Here is a 25,800-nt window from a genome sequence, read left to right as displayed (position 1 = left end):
AACTTCTTAATTTAGGTACAGTGGAACATCGTTGATACGATTCTGCATAATCAACGTCCCTTGGAACTAACGCGTTTTCATGCGTTTAATGCGATCACATTTTTGCCCAGAATTGGATAATACGACCGCGAAAGTAGATCTCGACCGATATATCCAGAAATCCTACGTTTATTATTCGGTATACTAACTCAAACCGCTTTCCAACAAGCCACGATCTCAGAGCCGCTGAGGCCGCAGCAGCGTCGGTTTCGCGGTGAAAAGATCGCTGCCGACAGCAAGTGGCGCACTCGAACACTTGGGCAATAGCTTCGTTGCGAATGCACAGCTGAGTTGGCAAACTGCAGCTTCTTCTTCTTCTTTTTTTTTTTGCTTTTCAGAAGAATTTACTACTAAACGTTGAAAATAAGAAAATGCAGCGCATATTGACCAGCTACTTCGATGTTGCTCAATAAAAGTGAGTTGCTGACGGAATACTCATGTATTTCTTCGTTTTTTAACCTCTTTGGTTAATACGATTTTTGCATAGTACGTTTTATTTTCCGGTTCCCGTGAAAAACGTATCAACGAGATTCCACTGTACTTAGATTTAGGTGTGCGTTAAAGAACACCAGGTGGTCGGAATTAATCCGGAGTCCTCCACTACGGCGTGCCCATTCACTACTCAGCAGTCGAAACACTAGATTCCTCCAGCTTCCCTTTAATTCCCACCTTAGTTTAATGCACTTGTAGAAGACTTTTCGTTTAGCACTTAACTTCTACGGTGGGTCCAAGCGTTATTCAAGCGTTAATTAAAGCTTCATCACCTTGGAGCGCAACATACAAAAAACGCGCGCGCGCGCGCCACTTTTAGTCTCGGTTTCGGTTGTCGCGTTGTCGTTATTGCAAACTTATATTTTCAGTAGTATAGCTATTTTCTACTATTATTAAACGTTATGGTTTATGGTTATTGGTAAGACGAATAAACAGCTGCAGTAATTGCGTTTACTACGAACATCATGCTACGAACGCATTCCAGCCTTGCGCATTCTTCCGCAGGTGACGCCGCTGTTCTTCGTGTAGCAAGATGGCGACGAGTTACGTGCAGTAGCAGAAGCAGTCGTATTCTTGATTTATTTATTTTACCGCTGTTTAGTTCGACCAGCTGGTATGCCAGTTCTACGGAGACATAGGTTTTATTAATGTAGCTTTTACTAGGGCTATGGCTTCTATAGAAAAATTAATAAAGTCCTTCGAAGCCTTAAAAGTCGTCCAACCGTCTGCAGGAGGTGAAGAGCTGCTGCATAAGTAAGAAATCATTATATCTGCTTAAACCTGTGAGAGTACGCGTTGAATGTGGCTGTGAGCGCTCGTGAGCTGTTTGTGTTGGTGCGAAAAGATCGCTCACTGAGCGACATAGGTTACTACGCCTCTGGTTTCGCCTTGCAGCTGATAGCTGGGCGCCGATGCCTCTCTCGTGTTCCAAGCCACAACTATTTGTGAAATGCTCACACTGTCAACAAGACCATCTGATTGATGGTGACAGTATTGAGACAGCGTCCGGTCATAATTGACAGTCATCTGCCGAACGTCAGATGCCAGCGAAAAATGGGAATACTGTGGCTTCTATAAAGCAAGCAACGCTGTCACGCCCATAAGAAAAAAAGGAATGGCAACTGTCGTTTGCTTAACATTGCACATGTTTGAGAATCCGCGCTAATATTTTTCGCACAACGGTGATCGCGAGTTTCTTGCTAGCAGTGGGCCGCGCGTTTACTGAATGATTGAACGGCATAGCTTGCAATGGCGGGAACTACTGCACTAGAACGTCGCCCATATAAACGGAACTAATCAATGAAGAGCGCTGACCTTGTTTACATTTCTACGTTATTTAACCTTCCATTTGCAAGGTCAGCACTAACGGGTTTCTTGGTGACATGGTTGTTAATCTTCTCGTTTGCCACAGTAAGCATTAAACCATCTGCAGAAACTAAGCTGGACCTGAACGTCATGTTTGTTTCATTAGCGCAGTCATTTATTTGTATATCGTTCCGCAATCGTGTGGAGTCATTTAAATCTACCGTTGTGGTGACATCACAAAATATCAATGAGTGGCTGAATACATGTTACACCAGGAGTTGACTCATGTTTATACTTTCGCATTTGTAAGCTGTAGCAGTGAGGTGCATGTTTTGACCTTTTCATTAGGCGCAACACTTCGTGGAAGACTTGTTTTTAGACTTGTTCGTGCTTCTCTTTCGTTGCGATAAGCAGTTAGCACAGAAACACATTCCATAAGCTATTAACCATAATACAAGCAGCTGTGCTGTGGTCTTTATTTCTGTGCGCATGTTGTTGTGCTCGAAATGCATGTTTCTACTAGTGTTATTATTTGAAAGAAAACAAGGAAGTAGCACTGGATGTAGCATGCTTCCTTGTCGTCTCTTTTCTGTGTCTAGTAAATGTAGTTAATTTTACTCAATATACTTAGTCTTTCCACTTCAATGGCATTGCGTATGACCTGCTGTATAATCAGAAGTCACTGGATAGTATGTATGTGTTTTTCAACGGCGCTGTGCGATGTGTGGTTCCTGGCAGTGGTAAACAAGTAAAAGTGATGCAGTGATATGCCACGGTGATGTTATAGAGGTATCGCCTAGATGGGCTAATACAACTTGATAGAGTTAATTCCAGCCTCAGATTTCTAATCACAGGTCATACTGAGTGCAACCCTGCATGCTGTCCATATCGCACCTAATAAATTTCTTATAAATTGCATTTTAATGGTGTTTTTTTTTGTAGGGCTTGCCACATTGTTGTGGGAGGAGCATGTTCACAGGAAAATGTATACTCTTTACGCTTGCAGTGCACTTATCGTAAATGTAGGTTTTCATGTGCAAGTGAAGCAACTTCCATTTCTATAGTTTTGTCATCATGAGACATAATCATACTAAAAGAGCTCTTAATTCTTTTTCAGGAAAAAAGAAACAGTGCCATCTAAAAAGGAGAAGATTACACATTGTACCAACATTGCAGATGTTATTTGCACTTCAAGCATACGGTACATGCTCTTCCCAGTGTTTCTCTCTCAGTAGTGCACAATGCCGACTTCTACATTGAGAAAATTTTTTGCAAATGCTCTCACTTGCAGCCTATAAGGCCTAGAAACATAAAATGGAAGACAGATGTGTGGGAAACCAAGCACATTAGCCTGTAAAATGCAATTTGCAGCATTGGTTCGTTGAAATTTTATATTCAACAGAGTCTTGCGTACCTAACTGCATAAGGTGAACTGTTTTAAGCAACATAACTGCTTTTCTTATTGTAGTATTAACAAACAAGTGTGGATTTTTGTGGGAACGCCTACTCCACTTTCTTGTCAGACTTTTTACATTTCTATTCTTTACCAGCAAGTAAAAAATATCTTTTATATGCAGCAAATCTGGTTCAATTAAGTACATTGGTGGCCCAAAAGAATTTGTGTTTCTATATGATTGATAAAGGTGTCAGTACTACTGGGTTTTAAGCAGGGCTGCCACTTCAGTTCAATAGCCACCACACCCCATTTTGGTGACTTCAAATCTGTTTTGTGGCTCATTGCTCACAAATCATACTGTGACACAGCAGGGGTCACATGCCCTGTGTCTGACCTTTTTTTATCAAGCACCAGTGATTCTGTGTGCCTGTTACCTATGAAAGGCATAAGATGAGCCCCCTTTTCAGTGTCACAGAATGGATGAGAGAGCAGTAACCTTTCTGTGAATGTGCAGACATCAGCAGTCATGCAAGCACTGCGGAATCAGGGCATCGACGAAGCCTATATAAACATAATGGAAGACATCTACAGCGCATCCACAGCCACTATAGTCCTTCATAAAGAAAGCGACAGAATCCCAATAAAGAAGGGCGTACGACAGGGAGACACGATCTCTCCAATGCTATTCACCGCGTGTTTACAGGAGGTTTTCAGGGCCCTAGATTGGGAAGAATTAGGGATAAGAGTTAATGGAGAGTATCTCAGTAACCTGCGATTCGCTGATGACATTGCATTGATGAGTAACGCGGGAGACGAATTACAGCTCATGATTACTGAACTGGATACGGAAAGTAGAAGAGTAGGTCTGAAAATTAATATGCATAAAACTAAAGTAATGTGGAACAATCTTGGCAGAGAACAGCGCTTTGCGATAGGTGGCGAGACGCTGGAAGTTGTAAAGGAGTACGTCTACTTAGGACAGGTAGTAACCGCGGAGCCGAACCATGAGAGTGAAATAACTAGGAGAATAAGGATGGGATGGGGCTCATTCGGCAAGCACTATCAAATCATGAATGGTAGTCTACCACTATCTCTCAAGAGGAAGGTATATAACAGCTGCATCTTACCGGTACTTACCTACGGAGCAGAAACCTGGAGACTTACAAAGAGGGTTCAACTTAAATTGAGGACGACGCAGCGAGCGATGGAAAGGAAAATGATAGGTGTAACCTTAAGAGACAGGAAGAGAGCAGAGTGGGTCAGGGAACAAACGGGGGTTAAGGATATCATAGTTGAAATTAAGAAGAAGAAATGGATATGGGCCGGCCACGTAGCACGTCGGCAGGATAACCGGTGGTCATTAAGGGTAACTGACTGGATTCCAAGAGATGGCAAACGCGTGAGGGGGAGACAAAAAATTAGGTGGGTAGATGTTAAGAAGTTTGCAGGTATAACGTGGCAGCAGAAAGCACAGGACCGAGTTGATTGGCGGAACATGGGAGAGGCCTTTGCCCTGCAGTGGGCGTAGACAGGCTGATGATGATGATGATGATGAATGTGCAGAATATTTCTTGTTAAGACGGAACGGGGCAGAAGTTCAGGGGAATGTGGAGGCTTGAAGTGATAAGAAGTGTTTGACAAGGAGTGCTGCTGGAGCTGACATTTCAACAAGGGGACTTCTCATCATTGGTTTGCATTGGTTTCTCCTGTTTATGTAGATACTTTTTCGCTAGTAATTATATGAAGCAAAGGGAAACGCTACGGGAACTGTTCTTTATTCAGACAGTTCTGCAGTGCCACTAAAGTGTAATTGCAAAGTGGGGAGGGAGTGGGGTGGGGACGGATGGTTCATAAAATGAGTCATTACTTTTTTTGTCCGCCAGTCCCACACATAAATCTTCAGTCGTTTAGGGAACAGAAAAAGGTACCAATATTAATTTGTCTTGAATGACATAGCCTAAGCTACATCTTCGACAAGAGTGAACATTTTCAAATTTGAGATTGTACTTTTGTTGGAATGCTAGCTCCCATTTTTTGTCGGACTTTTCAAATTCCTGTTGTCTACAAGCAGGGAAACAATATTTCTTTTATATGCAGCCACCCTTGTAGCACTAAGTACTTTGGTGGCCCATTCAAAAGGAGTTGTGTTTCCATATAGTTGATGAAATTGTCAGTGCTATTGGGCTTTAGGCAGAGGACGTCGCTAAGTGTGCTATGAAATATGAGACTTAATTTACACTAATGCTCACATTTTTAATGAACTTAGGAGGAAGGGGAGCTTTTGCCAATGGTGGAATCCAAACTGGTGATTTGACAGAAGGCTCAATGCTCTAATGTAGCTGCTGCAATGGCCGCCGTAGCTCGGTTAGCCTGGGCTAGAGGAATAGCCAGAAATTAATGGAACCCCGCAGACCACACCCCTGGCCACTGGCCTGGGGGTGTTAGCCATGTGTGCTCAAGACAGTGACAGCTGATTTAGAATGTCCGAAATGGCAAAGTGTCACATAGCACTTTATAGGAGCAGGCAGCTGTCCACTGAACAGTTGTATGCTCTTTTTCCTTAGTTAATAAAGTGTACATTGTTCTTAAATTTACCATCATTCTACCGTTACTTTCGGCAATAATTAAAAAATTGTCTGTCTTCCTCTGGTTGTCTTTGTTTCACAGTTGAAACTCGATCTAACGAAGTGATGGTGATGCTCGAATTATTTAGTTAAATGGGGAAGTTCGTGAAATTGACAAAGGGATTTTTCGGCTCTTCGAATTCTTAAATTGCAACGTAGCGACAACCAAAAGCTACCAGGCCATTGTTATTGCCATCAATCTACTCCTGCGCATGTGAAAAGTCCGTGAGGGTGGCCCGAGGGCAGCCCTGACATGGATTCTTCCATGTCGCCCGGACATAATGGGCACCATGTCCAGGTGCTGCAGGCTAGAAAGATGGTTAGTCATTTCTGGCCTGCGTTGGGTGAATGATATGCAGAGACACGGAGAACCAGTGAAGTAATTGTGCAAGCAGGCCGAGCCAGAAAGTAGCAAGGAGACAATTTGTGCCGTGAAATCACAAGATCAGCCACCGTCGCCTGTAGCACCACTCCGGCACGTAAGAGCACTACCGACTGCCAAGTCCATTGCTCCACGCATGGGCGCAGCGTGCAGCCTCATCAAACTAAAGCTAGGGCCGTGAGTAGGGCGCCTAGATGATTTAATGCAATTGGGTTTGGTGGTCAAGCTAGTTCATTGATTCAGGTTGATAATACTGAGCCCTGTGAGTATTTGCTGGGGAATTGAAATTTCTTCGTTATATCGGGAACTTTGTAAAATGGGGTTTTGTTAAGATTTACTTTTTACTGTATTCACTTGAGCCTCTTGCTTCATCTGGCTGTTCTCGTTCATTGATAAAATGGCTTTGGCACGACTTCCATCACGTAGATATTCTAAAGAAAAGTGATTAAATGTCTTAGGCACCTGTAGCCTTACTAGTGCCTCTGTTGTGAAAAATTTTACACGCCTGTACTTCTTGGTAGAGTATGTCTCAAAGCAACCTTAGGACTCTTTGGTACTGATGTGTCTGTAGACATCCGCCTGGTTAATAAGCAAGTTGTGTGGAAATTTTCTGGCATGCTGTTGATACAATAATGTAAGGTGCGGTGAGTCAAAGGAAGGTCTTGCCTCGTCACTGAAAAGTCATTGCTCTATAACGATTTAGAGTTCATTATGGGAATAGTATTGAAACCAGTATCACTGGGCAGTCTCTACTTCTTTTCTTTCATACATGGGCATCAGAACAGCTATGCACAACTTGCCACTTATCGTTTATAATGTAATTGATAATTTAAGATATTTGTAGTTGGGAAATGCTGGTGTGTGATTTTGCAGTAGTTTTCATATATAATTTATACAGTTGGGATTATGCTAATGGTACATCCAGTGAGTAGGGTAACGGTATATTTTCTTTACCTGTTTGTGCAAAAGCATCGCACTTCGTGGTTTAATGACTTCTTTGACTTTGCATTCACCATTTCTCTATTACTATGGGTGAACAGAGGAAGAAGTTTCAGTTCGTGCTCAGAACTGTTAACAGTATACTATCTTGAGGTGAAAATAGAAATATTTACTGTAGCACAGTGCTTCGTGAAAGGCCATAGGTATCGTCAAGTGAGTGTCTTTACAGATGGAACCATTTTTACTTTGGGCTCTTGGTCGGGTCATTTTCAGGACTTACCCGGACTTTCCTAAACTTTTGGGCATTTCTGTGGAAAGCTTTTTTTTCTGCTGTGATGATGAAGACAGTGATGTGCGCATGGTGGCAGATGAATGTTTAAATCGAACCATCAAGGTGAGCCTGCATTAAACATTTGTATGTCAGAATTTGTTCAAGCTTGTAGCAAAAACTGTGACACAATTTGTATAACTATTGAGATTGTTTGATCAGCTGTAAGTACTGGGTATTTTGTCTGTTATGCACCTTCAATGCAGCTTCTCATTTTGTTGCCAAAGGTGTCAAGTTTTGCTTTATAACTTGTTTTCTTGAACCATGGTGACGTGCTGTTGAAAACATTTTCATGAAGAAATATTCGTGCATCTAATGTGAAGCTTAGTTGTATTGTCCGAGTGGTGCCTGCTTTTTTCCCTTAATTTATGTTATGATGTGAAGCTTAGAATAACAGAGAGCTGAGCTAGTTGGTAAGTATTCATTCTAAAATAACGAGTGTGCAAACACGGACACAAGAAAGAAGTCGGGACACCACAAACGGCGTTTTTGGTGTCCTGACTTCTTTCTTGTGTCTGCGTTTGCACGCCCTGTCTTTTTAGATGTGAAGCATTGCACTTAATTGATGCTGGCACTTGTAAGCTGCTGATATGTCAGCTGTTTGCTCGCAATACATCTAGTCCTAATTTAGCAAATCGATTAGTCAAGGGTATCCACTGCCATGGGTTCCTTACATTGTTTCCGGTGGATTCTAGCAATTACCAAAGATTTTTCTGCTAGAAACTTCTCATGCATTGTGTTGTTTTCTCCCACTAGAAAGTAGTCCAGCCAATTCCTCCAAATTGTCACTAAGTTATTGAGTGTATTATTATAGTTTCCTTGTCTCATATTTCAGACTCTTCTAGATTCTCACCTAGGACGATTACAGGCTGAGCTGTACAAAGAAATAAAGAAAAATGGCCCAGGTCGAAGCTTACGTGTGGCCCTTGGCAAATTTGGCGACTTGTGTCATTTAATCAAGACACAAAAATGCAGGCAAGTAACCAGCCTTGTTGCTTAGTTTCGCTGTGTCACTTGAGTCAGAAGGTGTGTCTGTTTACTGCTTACGTAGTCCCTGTTTTTTTATTGCATTGGGGTACTCCTCTTGCTTTCTTTATCATTCTTAAATTGTTTCTTAGCAGGTTGTATGTATCTATGCAACGTGGTGTTGCAGAAACATTGGCAACTGCATGTTCATAAAACTGAGTAGCTGTACCATAAAAGTGTTCCTTCACTAATTGCTTTTTGTGTTCTATTTCTCCACGTGTACTCAGGGCATATACGGTGAACTTGATACCTTGCTTTGTGCGTATAAGCCAGCGTTCCGAAGAGGAGAGTGTGCAGGAGGCCTTGACAAACACTGTTGTTCGAGCCATGCCAATGCTCGGGCAATTCACTAACGACAACGATATCAAGGTTGGTACTATGAATGCATCACGGGCAGGAGATCGGTAACAAGGCAATAAGCATAATTGAATCATGTCTTAAAAGGTACATGCACCTCAGAAATCAATTTACATTAATAATACAGCCAACTAGATGAAATTTGTGTTTTATAGAGTTTGATCTACCAGATTTTTTAATGTTTATTTAAACCTTGTACAGTAAAAGCTCGTTAATTCGACTCTCGTTAATTCGGAAAATCGGTTAATTCGGACATGTCATCTGGTCCCTGTAAATATACGCATCACTCTGAGACTGGGCGCTCGTTATTTCGGACAGATTTGACCGCAAATCGGATAATTCGGCGACTTTTGGGCCGCTGGCGAGGCTCGAAAACGAAAAAAGAACAATTCGGAACAAAAGTGAAGCTCAAACGCAGCATCGCCATGGACATCAATTATTGACTTGGCTTGGATTGAGACTGCTTGAACGCCTTTTTTTCGCGTGTGGGTTTTGCTTTGTTCCCGTTGGTGTGCTGCATCGTTGATCGCCGATTTATCGAGGAACGTTTCACTACGGCTCCTTTAGCTTGATCGTTGCTGGTGCTTTTGTGTTGACTTCTCGTGTGACCGCACTCCACGCCGATGGCAAAGCCGGCGACGCAGCCCAAGTACGAGGCCAAGGACTTCACCACCAAAGTAGAAATTTTGCATGCTCTGAATAATGGGCTCTCCCGACAAGAAGTCATGAAGAGTGATGAAAGGGGATCCTTGTATCGGCGGCAAAAGAAGCAAGGAACGAGTAACCGTACTTTTAGCCACCAACGTGACGAACAGAGCGCTTGCTGCTTCTCGTTATCGGAAAGGTTCAAAAGCCACGCTGCTTTAAGAACATCAACAATCTTCCTGTGGATTACCGTGCCAACCGAAAATCTTGGATGACGGGTGAAACTTGTGGACACTGCAGACATCATGCGAGCTGCTGAGCACCTTGAAGGGCTCAGAAAAATTGTGTCCGCGCGAATATCTGCTCGAAAACAGACAAGCATCCGCGATTACTTTGTTAAGTAAAGGTATGTTGAAAAAACTAGTGCATTTATTGTGTTTATTTCGACAATTCGATAATTCGGACATTCGGTTAATTCGGACATTTTTTCCGGTCCCTAGAAATCCGAATTAACGAGCTTTTACTGTACTGTTATTCCTTAGCTACCACTGGAAGTGCAAAGAGTATGGTCTCTTTGTGCATGCTTGAAGCTTGATACCATGACTAGAGTGTTTGCCTTACTAGTTCGCCTTCCTATTAAAGGGGTCCTGAACCATTTCGTGCTTGGGGAAAAAGACACATGCAGTGGAAAGGAGACGCTGCTGTGGACACCTGAGCCAAATCTTGTAGTCATGCACAGCAAGGAGAGTTTACAAGTGGAGAGTGTGAAGTTGCCACATTCTCAAGCGCCCTCTATTCATACAGAGGCTTGTCCTCACTCTCTTCGGAGCTGCTGGCGGCTGCTGTATGGCGTCATACAGCAGATTGCTGCTATTGGCTGATAGCTGACATTAAAGGGGCCCTGCAACGCCTTTTTTGTCTGCATTCTGCAGTGCTAGAAAGTGTATAGTGCGGAATACTGAGATGGAACGCAAAAAGAATTGTCAGAATCGGTGCTTGGGAACAGAAGTTATTAGTCCTGAAACTTCAAGACCCCAGCTGACCATGAGAAAAAACATTCCTTTCCACATTTCACTCTCCCACTGATGTCACTGGTAGGTTAAATCACTGCACGCCTCTTATAGAGGCATACCGGAAGTCTCGGCTCGTGGTATTCGTTGTGCAGCGCGCACCTAGCATCGTTTTGCAAATTTTTTTTTCAAAACTTCGTATTTAAAAACGTAAATTCTTCTGCATCTGAGGGAGTATAAAGGGTGATTTTATAATTGTTAGAGCACAGTAGTGTGGCCTAGCTGGGACCATATGAATATTATATGCGACTTGTCGCGTCAAACCAATCAAAACACCCGGCCAATGTCGTCACTCCCGCGTGATGAGGCGTCACTTCGGATCACAAAAATAGTCGTTGTGTGTCACTCTAGTCAGAAACCTAAATGGTTTCTTTCTACATTGAAATAAAATTGTAACAGCTTTGTTTTTGGCGTTGCCACTTGCGCAACGATATCGGTACGTTCCACAGTTCCAGAAGCAGCTATGAAAACGACACGCTTAATTTATCTTGGATGTGGGCGTGAAAAGACAAGGACGAAGGGAAGAAGACACACACATCGCGCCCACATCCAAGAACCATGACAGACCAACAAGCCTGCATCGCTACCCTCGGCTTAATTTATGTCACAGGGCCCCTTTAACCAAGAGTGGTGTTTGGATCAGATGCGCTTTTTGCCACAGGGTCCTGCCACTTAACCAGCGCCGTGCTCTATAGTGTGCTAAAATGACACAGTAGCAGCATTATTGCTAAGTATCGTAGGTACTGTGCAACAAATGTAGGAAGGAAAACGGATAACATTACCGTGCACCGGAATTACACAGGCAGGGAGTGATCGTGTTTCATGACATGTGCTCAAGGTCATGATGCGCACTGACGTAGCTTCTTTTCCCCCTTTGTCATCCCCCCTGTGTAGCATCCAGCACACTTGTTGAGACAAAAGAAGAGGGAAAGCTTAAAGCGTACAACGAAGCCCTGTAGCTCTGCTCGTTCTTGACGGATTCGAGAAATTTTCACGGCAATCAATTCGTGAGGCAATAAACTCCGATACTGAGGTCATTCAATGCTTACTTCGAAAAGTGATTCAGGACCCCTTTAATGAAAAATATTTCGCAGGTTTGTCTCCCCTTAAGGTTAAGGAAAGACACTCCTTCCATAGCTAATTTGTCAATTATTGTATCTATAAATATTGCGGCAATGATTTTTTCGTTTCCTCATTACAAGATAGTTATTTGTTTTTATGCATCATTTGTACATTTTGTTTTTTGTTTTATGTTTCATGCAACCCCACAGTACTGATTCCTGTTGCACATGTTTGCATACTATTGGCAAGTGCACTATATATTGATAACTTTTATGAATCTTTACTGACAGTATTACACAGTCTCGTAGTAATGGTTATTTTATTTTCTGTGAACATTTCTACACTTTGTTTTGTTCAAGTGGTTTCTTGCCTCAAATGAGACATTGTAGGTTGTCTAAATCAATTCATGCTTGCAAAATTGCACTTTAGCCATTTTGCATTGATGCAGATATAGACAGAGTGGCTGCTATTTCAAATACTGTCTTGGTTTTCATTACAGATGCTGTTACGAACATTCCTGCCCAACCTGTCTTGTCCTTCAGCACTGGTTCGCCGTTGTGCAGCCCTGTCCCTTGTTACCGTGTGCCAGTGGTCTCGAAAGCCAAATGTCTTCCTTTTGTGGCTTCTCAATGACCTCTTCAGTAGGTCCATTCTGTTTTGTACCTAAATTTACCTTGTGACCATTTCTCTTTCTAGCTTGTTTCATATAACTGCTTAGAATTCTTTCATATAGAGCACATGCTTGATGGTATGTTTCAACAGGTACTTTAACTGTAATGCTTAAAAATGGGCTTTTGGAAATAAAAAGGTGCCGACTTCAGAGTCATAGCACCGGCAATGGCAAGCATCAGAAAACCTGAAAATGGATGACATGTAATTAATATTCTCCTTAACTAAAATCACTAATTTGCATTTTAATTGTATGTTTGTGCACTTCACTCTCCTTTGGGAAATTGAAGCAAGGTGTCCGTACATGTTCAATCGTCTTCTAAATATGATGAAATATGATTGCGTTCAAGAGCTCAAGGCTGATGAATTACGGCTCTCTGAGCATGTCAAATGTGAGCTTTGAGGTGTAAGTGTGTGTGTAACCACATTGTTTAAGCACATCCAGAATGAAGTTTGATGCCATTCTCAAAAAAAGTAGGCCAACAGGCAACAACCTTTGATTATATCCCCTTTTTCTGCCTTCGTTCGGTAAGCACATTGTACATAGTATTTTCATTACGACAAGGAAATTGTGAAGTTTGGGCTTGCTTGTAGTGAACTGATTAAGTAGATGGAGTGCTAAAGGCAGATGGATAAAGATGAGACACAATGGCACTGTAAAGCATTGACAGGTTTTCCTGCATTCTTTTGGATGTAGCATAATTTTAATTCTGATGGTGATGAATGGATGCTTTCTGAATTGTTTATGGTTACTGAACAAAGATGTAGGCAAGAAAAAGAGATGTAGTTTGCAAAATTTATTTCACATGGTTCCACAAGTGCAAAGAAAAAACATTCTGGCATACATTTCATTTTTCAAAAGGTAAATATGGATGTCCACAAACGGGGACTGTAGTTGCTAATATGGCAGAAACACCGCCGATAAATGCAAATTCTGGGTTTCAGTGCTTCAAATTTTTAAAAATACAGTAGAATCTCGATGATACGAATCCCGCGGGGTCACGAAAAATATTCGTATTAGCCGAAATTCGTATCACCGAAACACATGTAAAACTAGCTAAATTAAGAGTCAGAGGCAAACTCATTTTTAGGAACACATAAAAAAAACATTTATTTCTTGCAGAAAAAATCTCTAATGTCTTTCTGCTTCTTTTTTTTTCGCGAAGTCACTCAGGAGACTTCTTTGAAATCCGTAAAAACGCGTGCACGTGTCGTCGCTGATTTCATCAGCGGCCATAGCACGCCTCAGGACGTCGAGCGCGTGCAGCGTTTCAGCCGCCGGTGGTGGTCCTTCACCATCGCCTTCGTCTATGTTGTCGCCATCATCGCTGGAATCGGCAACCTCGCATGTGGCCTCCTCAACAATATCCTCCACCGTGCGCGCACCACAAGTGGCGAGGTTGTCATCCGCCGTGCAGAAGTCTTCAGCTGTACACCCAGCATCAAGCAGTTCCCAACCCTCAATTGGCTCTTCCTGCTCTGAGGGCACCTCTTCGGAACTCCTGAAGAAGCCGCATTTCGCAAAGCAGTTTGCTATGGTAGTCGGCGTTACTCGATCCCAAGCCATAGCGATAAAATGGATGGCGTCCAGGAGGCTTATTCGCAGGTCGCCTTCGTGTTTTCTGTCAATATTGGCAAGTAGGCGGCGCACAAGAAGGCCCTTGAAATGATGCTTGAGGTTTTTTATTATTCCAGCGTCAAGCGGTTGCAGGTGCGTCGTCGTGTTCGCGGGCAAAAAGATCAGTTTGACGTTTTGGAGCGTTACTTGCCTCGGGTGGGCGGCGCACTGGTCAAGAATCAAAACAATCTTCCGATTCTTGCAGGCCATCCTTCTGTCAAGGAGCGACAGAAATTCTTCGAACAGGGCCGCCGTCATCCACGCCTTTTTGTTTGCGCGATAGACGCACGGCAAATGGCTCTCGCGCTTGAAACACCGAGGCTTTTGGGATTTGCCAATTACCGTCAGCTTAAGTTTCTCCGACCCGTCGGCGTTACAGCACAAAAGCACCGTTATTCGCTCTTTGCTTTTCTTGCCTCCTTGGCACGCTTCGCCTTTTAAGCAAAGGCTCTTCTCAGGCTGAAGGTTAAAAAACAGGCCAGCCTCGTCTGCGTTAAAAACATCACGAGGCTCATACCCAGAGATGAGTGACTGCAGCTTCGCGAGCCAGTCGCTAACAACGGTCTCGTCAGCCTTCTTCGCTTCCCCACAGACGCTTTTGTAAACGAGACCGTGTCTCGTCTTGAAACGGTGCAGCCACCCACCTGAGGCCTGAAATCCGTCGATGCGCAGAGCAAGTGCGATCTCGTCGGCTTTCTCACGCAACACTTTGCCATCGATGTTCACACCAGCTGCAGTAACCTCCTTAAACCAGGTCAGAAGAGCTTCTTCAAGCTTCACGTGTTGGGCTGTCTTCGCTTGCCTCGCGTTGACGTTAAATGAAAGCACATTCTTCATTATTGAGTCCCGCTGTCCAACAATTGTGCTTAATGTCGACGTTGCGAGGCCTAGCTCCTTAGCCAACTCCGTGCGTTTTCTTTTGGGATCCTCATCGACCTTTCGAAGAATGTCCAGTTTCTCCTTAAAGGAGAGGGCTTTCCGCTTGCGAGACATAGCTTGCTGCCACTCGGCAAAAAAGGCACTATCACAACAAAGCAAGAACGCGGGCTCGAGCACAGCAACCACAACCACTCTGTCCGACGGCACGCATAGAAGAAAGAAGCTCCCGCGGGCCGCGGGCCGTGCCTCTCCCTCTCCGGCGTCTCCGCCTGCCGGCCTGCCTCCGCACCAAGAAAAAAAAAAAAAAACGTGGCCAGCGCCATCTGTAATCTTCAAGAGAAAGCAAAAGGCACACTCCGGCCTCCGATACACGCAGATCTTGGAGGCTGTCGCGCGCTGCTCGCCGGCGGCGCTGGCAACGTGCCAAACCGGCGGCGCCGCACGCATTCCAGCGCCGTAAGTGCACGCTGCTATCTTCCGCGGCCGTCGGTGGGGCCAACGTTGCGTTGGGTGGGGCGGCGTTTATTCGTATCAAACGACGCGGGTCAAAAATCAGTTCGTAACAACCGTACTCAAGCACGTTGTAAATTAATGGGCCTTGGCCGGGACCACAGAAAAATTCGTATCATCCCGAAATTCGTATTAGCCGTGATCGTATCATCGAGATTCTACTGTAATTCCTAAAGACCAGTAGCATAACTTTTGTTCACACTACGTTGTATGCCAAAAAAAAAAAAATTAATTGCAATACTTTAAGCTTTAGGCCTAAGCAGCTGGGCGATCTGCCCACCACCATTGTGTTTACACACCAGCCGCTAATGTTGACTTTTGCTGCTCACTCTTGGTGTACAGTAAAACCTCGGTGATACGATCACGGCTCGTACGAATTTCGGGGTGATACGAATATTTCTGTGGTCCCGGCCAAGGCATATTCGCCTGCAATGTATTGGAGTACGGTTGTTGCGAACCGATTTGCACCCCGCAACGTTTGATATGAACGTACGCTAGCGTACTGGTACGAACAGGTGCTGCCCGCGCTGTCGCGGAAAACATGGCTGTCACGCACGGGCACGGGCATGCGCGCTACGTGACCATCAACGGTGCCTCGTGGCCTCCGAGATAGTGCGCGCGAATCTTGGAGGCCTTTAGGTGCCTTCGCGTTCAGATTACAGATGACGTTCACATCGCGCTTTTTTTTTTCCGACACGTTGACGTGCGCTCCTACGCTCGAGGCAGCAGCGTCTTTGTACTGTGTTAACACGTGCCTGCCACGTCGGTGCAAGCCATGTCCCCGCAATCAGACGTTCTATGAAACAAGACTGAAACTTAGGCTACGGGTCAGTCATGAAGTCCCATTAAAGGTGGACGAAGGCCCCAAGAGACAAAGCAGACGGTCTTGGCGAAGGAGCTTGGTCTCTATCGTTTAAGTCACTTGCGTCGCAGTACTCTGGTGTCATACAGAAAAGCGTAATAAGATTAGGAAGGGGCTACTAGCGGTCACAGGGCACAACACATCTGGTTCATTTAATTATGCACGCGCCTATACACCGTATATTTACGAGTACGAGTATGATCGTTGACGTCTAAAATCTTTACTGACAATCATTCAGAACTGTTCATGACGTCGCTGCGGCCCTGAGAAGCACTAAATCAAAACGTATGCCAACTTTCTTTTTGTTGCATACTAATTTTCCATGCTTTCTGGTGATACAAATTTCGCATGATATGAATATTTTTGGTAACCCCGCGAGATTCGTATCACCGAAGATTTACTGTATAGGTAAAGGACGCTCGGGACGACAAAAGCGCGAGTTTTCAATGACACTGAGAAGTTTGCTGTTGTGTAATTTGTGTAAGCAGTCATGTCCACGTACATGGATGCAGGTAGCGAAGAGGTTAAAGTGCGTTCAATGGAAATTGTCCAATTATGCTAACTTAAATAAAGGCAAGGATCTCATATTGGAAAGTGCTAATAATATTTATTTGCAAGAAAAGAGTGTAAAGCATGCTTGATATGTTGAGTGTAAAGCCTAATACTAGTGTGTGGTAAAATTGATGTTTGAGATAAGCTTATTGCGGAATAGCGCAAAAAAATGCACAAGGACACAGGCAACAGAGACAACACAGGCGACACAGCCACAATGCATTTATACCAACTAGCTCGGCTTTCCTTACTACTGAGATAAACTGCCTGTCAGTCAAATTATGAGATATTTTTGTCAGCAACAGTTTTATACACAACGTTGTGTGACTACATTTGTAAGCGAAACCTAAAATTTGCGTTCAACTATAATGTTGCTTATTCGATGCTTAGTTTTGCTAATGTGCCCTCAGATCATGCATTTCCGAAGCTGTGTGGACTCATTCACTTATTTGACGCAGCATTCGCGCTTTTATGCAACATGTTTCAACACCACCTGGCCTCATGTGTTAAACTACTGAGTCTTGAGGTCAAGTTTGTGATGGCTGGGAATTGAGTACAAAATATGCATTGAATATGCATGTTTGTTGACCTCGTAATGCTGGAATTTATAAGACTCACATTATAAAAAAAACAGGTTCTAATTGTAGAGTACCAAGCTATGCAACGCACACAGTCAAAGCGTGAACAAACTAGTGAATCCCCTTGCTGACGTCACCGGAGTGCTGTTCGGAGCCACCAGTGGCAGTGCACGTGGCCAATACTACCAAAGCCTTGTTAATTATTAATCCAAGGTTAGCATGTTGACATGTGGGCCCTATGACCATTGCTGATAAATGTAAGTTAAATATGTCAATAAATGCGGTTGCCCTACTATAATGACCATGTTGCACACGCAATGTTGAATGGTGAAGTTTTATTCTCGCTCTGTAACAGAAGGCTGAAACATAAATGAAATGCTCACATCACTGAAGATTATAAGTACTTAAAACCTAGTGAGCAGATGTTTTACTCACATTTTATAAACATATGATCAAAGTTAGAATGCTGCGATGCTATAATTATTAAATGACACAGTTCTTGCTGTTGTCACAATGACATTTTATTGAGCTCTTTTCAGTGGTAAATTTTGTTCTTGCCTCTGATATAGTTATTTTTTTTAAATATTGCATAGGCCTAGTACTTCCAGTCCAGGAAAACCACCCAGCTCACACTGTTGTTGGAGTTCTTGTTTGTTTCCGGCATTTGATTCCTCATCTGGGAAGCAAGCCCACTAAAGGAATGCCTGCACTGAAAGGGGCTGAAAAGTCTGGCCCTACATTGGAGCACTTTCTTAAGGTATTCTTTTGTCTTTGCACCTGCTGCTTGATTGTTGTCAAGTGACTTAGGGTAGTTTAGGAAGCCCATTTTATTTATATTTTAGTTTCATGGCTAAAGCATGGTTATCAAACTAAGGAAGAAGAAAAAACTAGAGCTGTGCGAATAATGAAATCTTGAGTGTGAAGTGAATTCAAATACCGTAAAACTTGATTAATTCGAACTCAGTTATTTCGAAATCCCACTTAATTCGAAGGATTTCTGTGGTCCCTTATTTTGCAATGTTTGAGTGGATAATTTGAAGCGGTGGTCAGTACCAGCCCGGTTAATTTGAAAACTTTGGGTGCCATATGCCAACTCCCGATTTCGCGGCAAATCCGCAGAAACGATGGCCCTTAGGAGCCACAAGGCAATGCAATGTAGCTGCACTAATGAGTGACAGGTAAAGCACCCCAGCCTCACTGCTGCCAGCGTAAGGAAAAAAAAAAGCGGTTTCGTAGTCAGCTGAAATGTGCGCCTGCGGAAAAGAAGACGTGCTTCACTGCAATACAGTGGTGACACGCGCCCAGCATGACGCATACTTCTCGCAACGTCAGTGCGTCATGACTTACCCATTCTTTCTGGGAAAATAAAGAAATTAATAAAGGACAGTCTGATGGAATTCGCGATGCATGTGAACCTCCGATTGGTGGTTGCTCCAGCAGTTTGTGCACTTGCACTGCTGGCGGAGTACTTGCCTGCAACGTCTACTTCGAAAACTCAGCTCAAGAACTGCAGTGATCATGTTTGCCAGCAAGAACATACTGCGAATTCCGTCACACTGGTAATTATTAGATTCTTTATTTTACCAGAAAGAAGGGCGAATGGTCGCATCATGACGTGCACTGTGAGGAGCAAATGACATGCTGCCCGTGTGTCACCACTGTGTTGCAGTGAAGCACGTCTTCTTTTCCGCAGGCTCACATTTCAGTTGACCACAAGACCGTTTTTTTTTTCTTTTTTTTTCTTTTTCGTGCATTTTTGGCAGCAGCGAGGCCCGCCGTTTTCCCGGTTTAGCGGCAAAATTGGGACCGGGTATTGCTGGAAAACATAACCCTTGGAGCCGCAACCTAGCAGGCACAGCAAACGACCACCTTTGATTACTTTCAGTAATTCAAAGTTCCTTCCATCCCTCTTTTTGTATGTTTGGTTAATTCGAAAACCCGTTTAATTATAAGATTTTTCACAGTCCCAGTGACTTTGAATTAATGAGGTTTTACGGTATTAAAGTGAGTGCGAATCGAATAGAATATTTTTCTAATATTTCTTGATTATTTTTCAAATACATCGAAGTGAAATTGCAAGAAAAAGTTGCAGAGGATCCCTAAGCATATTCTTATTAGGCAGCGACATGAATGTGTTTCTTTTGGCTAGGTTGGTGAAGCGCTGGAGGGGTGATGTTTCCTAGTTGTCTTAACAAGAATGAGCCAACGCAGAGGCCAAATTGTATTTATTTACAGGATTTGGTGCAACCAATGTGGTGTTGACAACACTTTACACATGAAAGGAAAAGACGCTATTTCCTTAACCTCTCCTCCTCCTCCAACTTTGTGGAGGCCCAAATGATATGGCGGACAAGGGCGCATTCCCTTCAAGTCCAGAGTTCCTAATCTGCCCCACGGACGTTATTTCGGATGCAGAAAACCTTTGGCGTCCTATTTTTCGCACTTTCTGCCCAAATTTCAAATCTGAAACGGCATTAATTAAAGCGGCCACCTCTGCCGCGTCTGTCATCTGGTAGGTTCAAACCAGTGCTTTCATGAGTCGATCCATTTGCGGCTGTAGCAGAGTCCGAAGGCAACCTTACCGCACTGCCAGAGTTTGATGGGGTGAAGCATATCAAAAATCTGAAGGGGCCACTGTCACGGTGCAGTGCAACAATGTCTTTACGGGCAAGCACCGGAAATGCACGTAGGCGTGATGGAGGCAGTAGGCGAATGTGCCAGTATGGTTTAATCGCTGACAACCCTTCTGATAAGCATCTTCAGCTAACTGCTCAGTACAGCGCCACGCCGCCCTTCATGCTGCCTCTTTGTGCGAGATCGCTAAGTGCGCCGCACAGACGCATTGCCTTCACAAATGTAAGCATCTCGCCATCGCCGCGCTCGTGTGCGTTCAGGAACGGAGTGGGCATCACAAACATTTTTCATGACAAATGCGTGCGTACGGTACAGCAAGCGCCTCGGTAGTGACGGCGTCAGCTTAGTTGGCAATGTGCTGCACACAACTAGGAACGATTGGCTTCACGCGGCAGCAAATGCTGCGTATTGACGGAGATTCGGGGATGCATGTGCGCATCATTTACGTGCGCACACATATCGGGGAAAGCCGGACGAGTCGTCTGCTCTTCCGCCACAGTCTTTTGTTCTACATCATCGTTTCCAAATGCTCCAAGTGAGAGAGCCGTAATCTATTCTGCGCATTGCTTGCATCAGCAGCGCTCATCACGAGACGCAAATATGCAATTGGCAGTTAACACATAGTTAAGCAGGGTTCGCAGCAGGTACCGAATGTATTCATGAGAGCCCATGGGTGTGCACCAAAATGCCTGATAAGTGTACTGGGAGACATTAAAGCTATTTCGGACGTGACTGTGGATTCCGCTTGAGCGGAATAAAAAAAGCATGAATTATTTTTTTCGGACAATTTCACGGTCCCTGGGGAGTCTGAAAAATCGGACGTTGACTGTATTTATCTTCCGGAAGTTCGAATCGAACAGTCAAATTCTGGTGCGAATCGAATACTATTTGCAAAATATTCAAAAGTTCGAATATTCACACACCCCTAGAAAAAACTAGATTGTTGATATTCTTTCATAGGAATCAATCATACCACAAAAGTAAAACTTGTCTTCATAGAAGTAGTTGCAGCTTTGTTACACGTTAAAAAGCACAACTTGTACATTTTTGCTGTTGAGATGGCATGACAGCATTTTATGTGGATGCACCCACATTTACACCTAGTGCACCAATTCTGTCAACTAACATTGATGACCATGAGCAGCCTCTTGCAGTAGCTGAAGTAACTGATGTAACAGCTGGACACAGTGAACAGTAGATACTGTAACCATGGCCATTTGCAAACCGTACATGTGCAGTCAAAGGGATTGTCTGTGAGTTGCATCACCAAGTTACAGTCCGTTGCAGCGAAAGGCACATTATTTGAGGTTCAGCAGATGTCCTGTGGATTCGCATGGTGTGAAGAAAAGGTGTCAGCAAATGGTTTTGCTGAAGGTATAAGCATTCTGGTTCAGCTTGCCAGTTTCTGTGGCAGCCTGGTAACTTGCGATGCGCTCAGCTTCATAAATGCAAGAGGTACATTTTGTAGTGTGCACCTGGCATGCACAAATCTGTAGTGCTTCCCTCTGGGGTGTCTCGCACAGCTCCCATGCGGTAAATTTCATGGCATTCGCCTGTAGCTGTCGCTGTGCAAGTGAACTAGTAGGCAGCTTGTAAACTCTGCTGCTACATGTTTAAACTGCACTCTGGAGGCAACCAGGCATCGTAGGCTAATACAGCCATGCATGCTGTGATGATCCAAGCATGTTGTGAAACTGCGACATTACCGCATTGTCAGAGCAGAAAGCTCAGACAGTCTCGCATAGGTGCCAAGCCTCTCCCACTCTGAGACATTCCCACAACACTTAACTGTAGGTGCTCATTAGTCTCATGATGCAGTACTTTACTTCATCGCTCCTAGATAGCAGTGCACTTCCTCGCAAAAGTGGAGGGAAAGGACCAGGGTTGCCAATGGTGGCTACTTTTCGCCAAATTGGCGAATTTGAGGGGCCCGTGGCGACCTAAAATTATGAATGGCGACATGGCGAATTTTTGGCGATTTTCGGCTTACGTCTCCACTGAGTTATACATCCTAAGCTCAGTGTCTTCGCAACGAATGACCGGCAACATTCACTGTATTTTTCTTGGTTTTAGACCTAAGAGTAGAGTGTGCACATTACGCGTCATTCCGTATGTCCGTCCTGTAACTCGTGTGTATCTCCTCAATTCATCTAGAGGCAGGAGGTACGGGAACGTCCCCCAGAGACATTCTAGCAAAATGTAAACCGCGAGGGGGGAGTGTTTGACTATAAGTTAATAGCTTTCGGCGCTTTAAGCTTCTCTAAAGTTTCGCTTCTGAAGGGGCTAGGCGACGGGTTGGCCGCGTGTTCCGACCATTTGTTCCGCCAAAGCTCCAACTGTTCTGAATAGCTTGGCGACTTATTCACCGTTGCAGTACCCCCAATTCACCTGGTAAAGACTGTTTTGGAATAGCGAAGAGAGAAGGATACGCGGCTATTTGTGCAATAAAAAATATTTATTGAGGCATTTTCCACTGTTCTCGGTGAGCGTGTGCAATGACAACAATTGCTATACAACATTTTACATTGCCTATCTGTTCATTAATAACGCATCGGCTTGACGCGTGTAGATATAAGTGACTGTAAGAAAGGGTCGGTAGCGTCCGGTATCATATTAGTTCACACTGAAAAGGTGTAAGACTCACAATGATCGGTTCCTGTAAGACTTCTGTCGTGTTACCTTCAATAAACCTTTTATAATCCTTTTAATTCATATAAGGGTACGTAAAGCTGTCTACAAACAACGCTTTCAAGGTTTTCGCCCAAGCTTTACGACACTTTTACCTTTGAAACGAGCGGACAGGGATGGAAGGATATCATGAGCGTTTCATTCATTCACCCTTGCGCCACCACGCACATGCACTCCCATGGTGAAGCGGGCGATACGACTGGCATTGAGAAACGTCAATATAACTTAAGGGTCTTGGATGGTATACTGTATTCTATGGGGCTACACGTGAGAGGAAATATTTATTACTAGGTATGATGCACATATCTAGAATGGCGACTTTTTTGGCGAGGTTTGTAAAAAAAATGGCGACTTTTGGCGACTTTTTGCTCGTCATTTGGCGACATTTACTCGAAAGTGAGTGGCAACCCTGGAAAGGACAGTTAGAAGAAGCACTGAGAAAGGACATACCTCACGTTTGCACGAAGAAAAATGCATGTATTGGTGGTGCGCAGGAATAAGTGTGTCCTGCTTCTCTGTTCGCTGACTGAGGAGTCGTTGGCCTGATTCTCCAGTCAAGTGCCTTGACCAAAGTTTTCTTTCAAGCTGTTTTTGTTTCTGACCTATTCGTGTCCCCTTTTACTGATGCCATTTTCGTGGCAGGTATGATGTCAGTTAATTCTTGGGGCAACCTGGCATAAAATGTGTTCGTGTTAAAATGTGTTGTACTTTCAATACGTGAACAAGAGATGTAAAGTGCAGGCAGCATAAATGTAACTTAGCTCAGTCTCTTGGTGCTTGTGTGACCATTTGCTGCAATCTTATTCTTATTGTGTTTATTCTCTTTTTGCTGGCATTAGTGATTTAGTGGAAGGACAGCAAACTAGGTCAATTTCTAGATTTAGTTAACGTATTGTTTGAAGTCTGCTAGGTTTCCAGTGCTTGTGAAAAGCTTCAGCTTTTTCAGACCTGTTGCTTGTATTTCACTGCCAGTTCAAGTTAGTACTGTACTTTTGTGCACCGAAGTAGCACAGCAATGCAATATGACAAAATAGGATTAGAATTTCAGCTTGCGGTGCTTGTTTTGTCTGCTAATTAAGTGGGAACAGGTTGGGAATTTTCATGCATTGCAACTTTGTTATGTCACGTGAGGCATAGGCGTCCTGAAATAACGTTGTTGTAGTCATTCTCACATATTATATATATGTATCTGTATTTCAGATTTATGAGCTACTGCTGTACCATGTAAGCAACACAGACCAAACAGTGGTGACGGCTGCATTGGAAGCCTTGAACCAGCTGTTGACAACACCTCCACCTGCACTCCTCCAAGTGCTGTTGAGCCCAAATGGTGTAACGCAGTCATTCATCCATGCGCCGAACCGCAGACCTGTCTCTCGGGCTGACACCTCAGGTAAGCCTTCTGTGCCTGTGGAGGGATATGTAAAGCAAAGCCATTGTTGCCTGTGCTGTATCATGAATGCATATCACTATTGTAAATGATGAGACTAGCTAGTGATTTTGCATATACTAAGAAGCTGTGTTTTAGCTATACAAGTTGGGATTTTAACTGCAAACACAGAAACTATCACATTATCACACTGTCAGTTTCCTCTAGAGTTAAAGTTAGAAAGAACGTATGTTTTTACTCGACTGACAGCAGACGTGGCTTATGAGAAACCTTTGTGCAGACCACAACTAGTAGAAAACTGACTTGTGGTCTTACAAGGGGAATGGAAAACCCCAAATTATCACAAGTTCCTGGCCAGACTTGTATACTACTGATGACACAGAGTCAGATACCTCGCAAATTTGACATTCTGATGTATCATAACAGAGTATCAGACTGCTCATCAGAGGACATTGGTAGGTAGGGTACTTTCTTTGTCATTTTGGGCCTCTTTAATAGAAAAAAAATCATTGATCCCTCTTTCACAGGAATAATACTTAATACAAAAGTGAAGCATGTCTCCATGGAAGTCCTTAGTGCTCTGTTGGATGCTAAGAAATAAAATTTCCACAGTGTTTATTGCTGTTGGGCCGGAATGGCAGCCTTTGACATGGATGAACCCGTGTTAACACTCACTGCCACATGTCCGCCGAGCATTTTGGTTCAAATCTGAGGCATATTTGGTAGCTTGGTACGTCGCAACGGGCTCACTTCCCAAATGCGAGAGGCACAGTTTGTAGTATGCACCTCAAATGCGTGAAAGCATTGTGCTTCCTGCTGACGTGTGTCTCGCTGGTCCAACACACTCATGACTGCGCCACGCCATGCTGAGATGCCCCTGCAGCACTTGGTGATGTTGCGAGTTGGTCTTGCAGCGCTGCACCGCTCCTAGGTGGCGGTGCGATCCCTGTCAAGAGCAGGAAGCATATATAGCGCACTTGCACGAAGAAACATATTGGCATTCATGGTGTAGTGGTCAGCATACTTGGCTTGTGTGCTCAAAAGCCTTGGAGTCAGAGGTTCAATTTCCTGGTCAGGCAACTCGACCAAAATTTTTTCCTTAATTTCTTTCTGATCTACCCTTGCGTCCTTTTAGTGACATGAATTTTATAATGGAAATGATGTGAGTCAATTCTTGTAGACGCTGACATAAGACACTTTTGTGCTAAAAAGTAAGAGTTGAATGGTATGATCAAACCAAGGTCCCCCCAGCACAAAAGCCCATCGCTCTATTCATTAGCCCATAGACTCTTTTGCGTACGTGCTCCTCTTTTGCGTGCGTGCTCCCCTGCGAGCTCAAAAACATCGAGCTGAAGTTTCTGCTGGCCAACACGACAGCGAAGCTGCAACTGCTCGACCAGGGCATCATCAAGTACTTCAAGGTGGGCTGAAGGTTGACCTGCTTGGTGCCATTCATATGGTGATGGACGCCTGGCGAGACGTGAGTGAAGATGGACATTGTGGCCAACTGCTTCCGGAGGCAGGCTTCGTGACAGCGGAACTTGCGGAAACCAGTGAAGACGGCGACGACAAGCACATAGACGACGCATTTCACGAGTTGTCGTCCCTCTTCCCGGCTGCCGTTCCACCCGAAGTGTCTGCGGACGATTTTGAGGAAGCGGACTGCAGTGTTCAGGCTGTTGTGAGCTTCGCTGATGATTGTAGCTGCGGTCGCAGGGACCCAGGATACCCTGGCCAACAGCTCAAGTGGTGACG

The 25,800-nt window shown here is 44.0% G+C and overlaps 1 protein-coding gene across 1 annotated transcript in view; it reads left to right on the top strand.

The window, feature by feature from the left end:
* Positions 1 to 1,036: 1,036 nt before the first annotated feature.
* LOC119379130 (huntingtin) overlaps positions 1,037 to 25,800 on the top strand; it is a 196,346-nt gene continuing 171,582 nt past the window's right edge. Inside the window, exons 1-8 of the mRNA XM_037648317.2 lie at positions 1,037 to 1,284; positions 2,954 to 3,037; positions 7,451 to 7,571; positions 8,341 to 8,480; positions 8,759 to 8,900; positions 12,165 to 12,306; positions 17,927 to 18,090; positions 23,856 to 24,048. Coding sequence (XP_037504245.1) covers positions 1,199 to 1,284; positions 2,954 to 3,037; positions 7,451 to 7,571; positions 8,341 to 8,480; positions 8,759 to 8,900; positions 12,165 to 12,306; positions 17,927 to 18,090; positions 23,856 to 24,048 — 1,072 coding nt within the window. The 5' untranslated portion in view covers positions 1,037 to 1,198. The remainder of the gene's footprint in view (positions 1,285 to 2,953; positions 3,038 to 7,450; positions 7,572 to 8,340; positions 8,481 to 8,758; positions 8,901 to 12,164; positions 12,307 to 17,926; positions 18,091 to 23,855; positions 24,049 to 25,800) is intronic.

This window comes from Rhipicephalus sanguineus, chromosome 1 (assembly GCF_013339695.2).
Source record: "Rhipicephalus sanguineus isolate Rsan-2018 chromosome 1, BIME_Rsan_1.4, whole genome shotgun sequence".
Lineage (NCBI taxonomy): Eukaryota > Metazoa > Arthropoda > Arachnida > Ixodida > Ixodidae > Rhipicephalus > Rhipicephalus sanguineus.
Note: the sequence above shows the minus strand (reverse complement) of the source record. Positions and strands in the feature narration are given on the sequence as shown.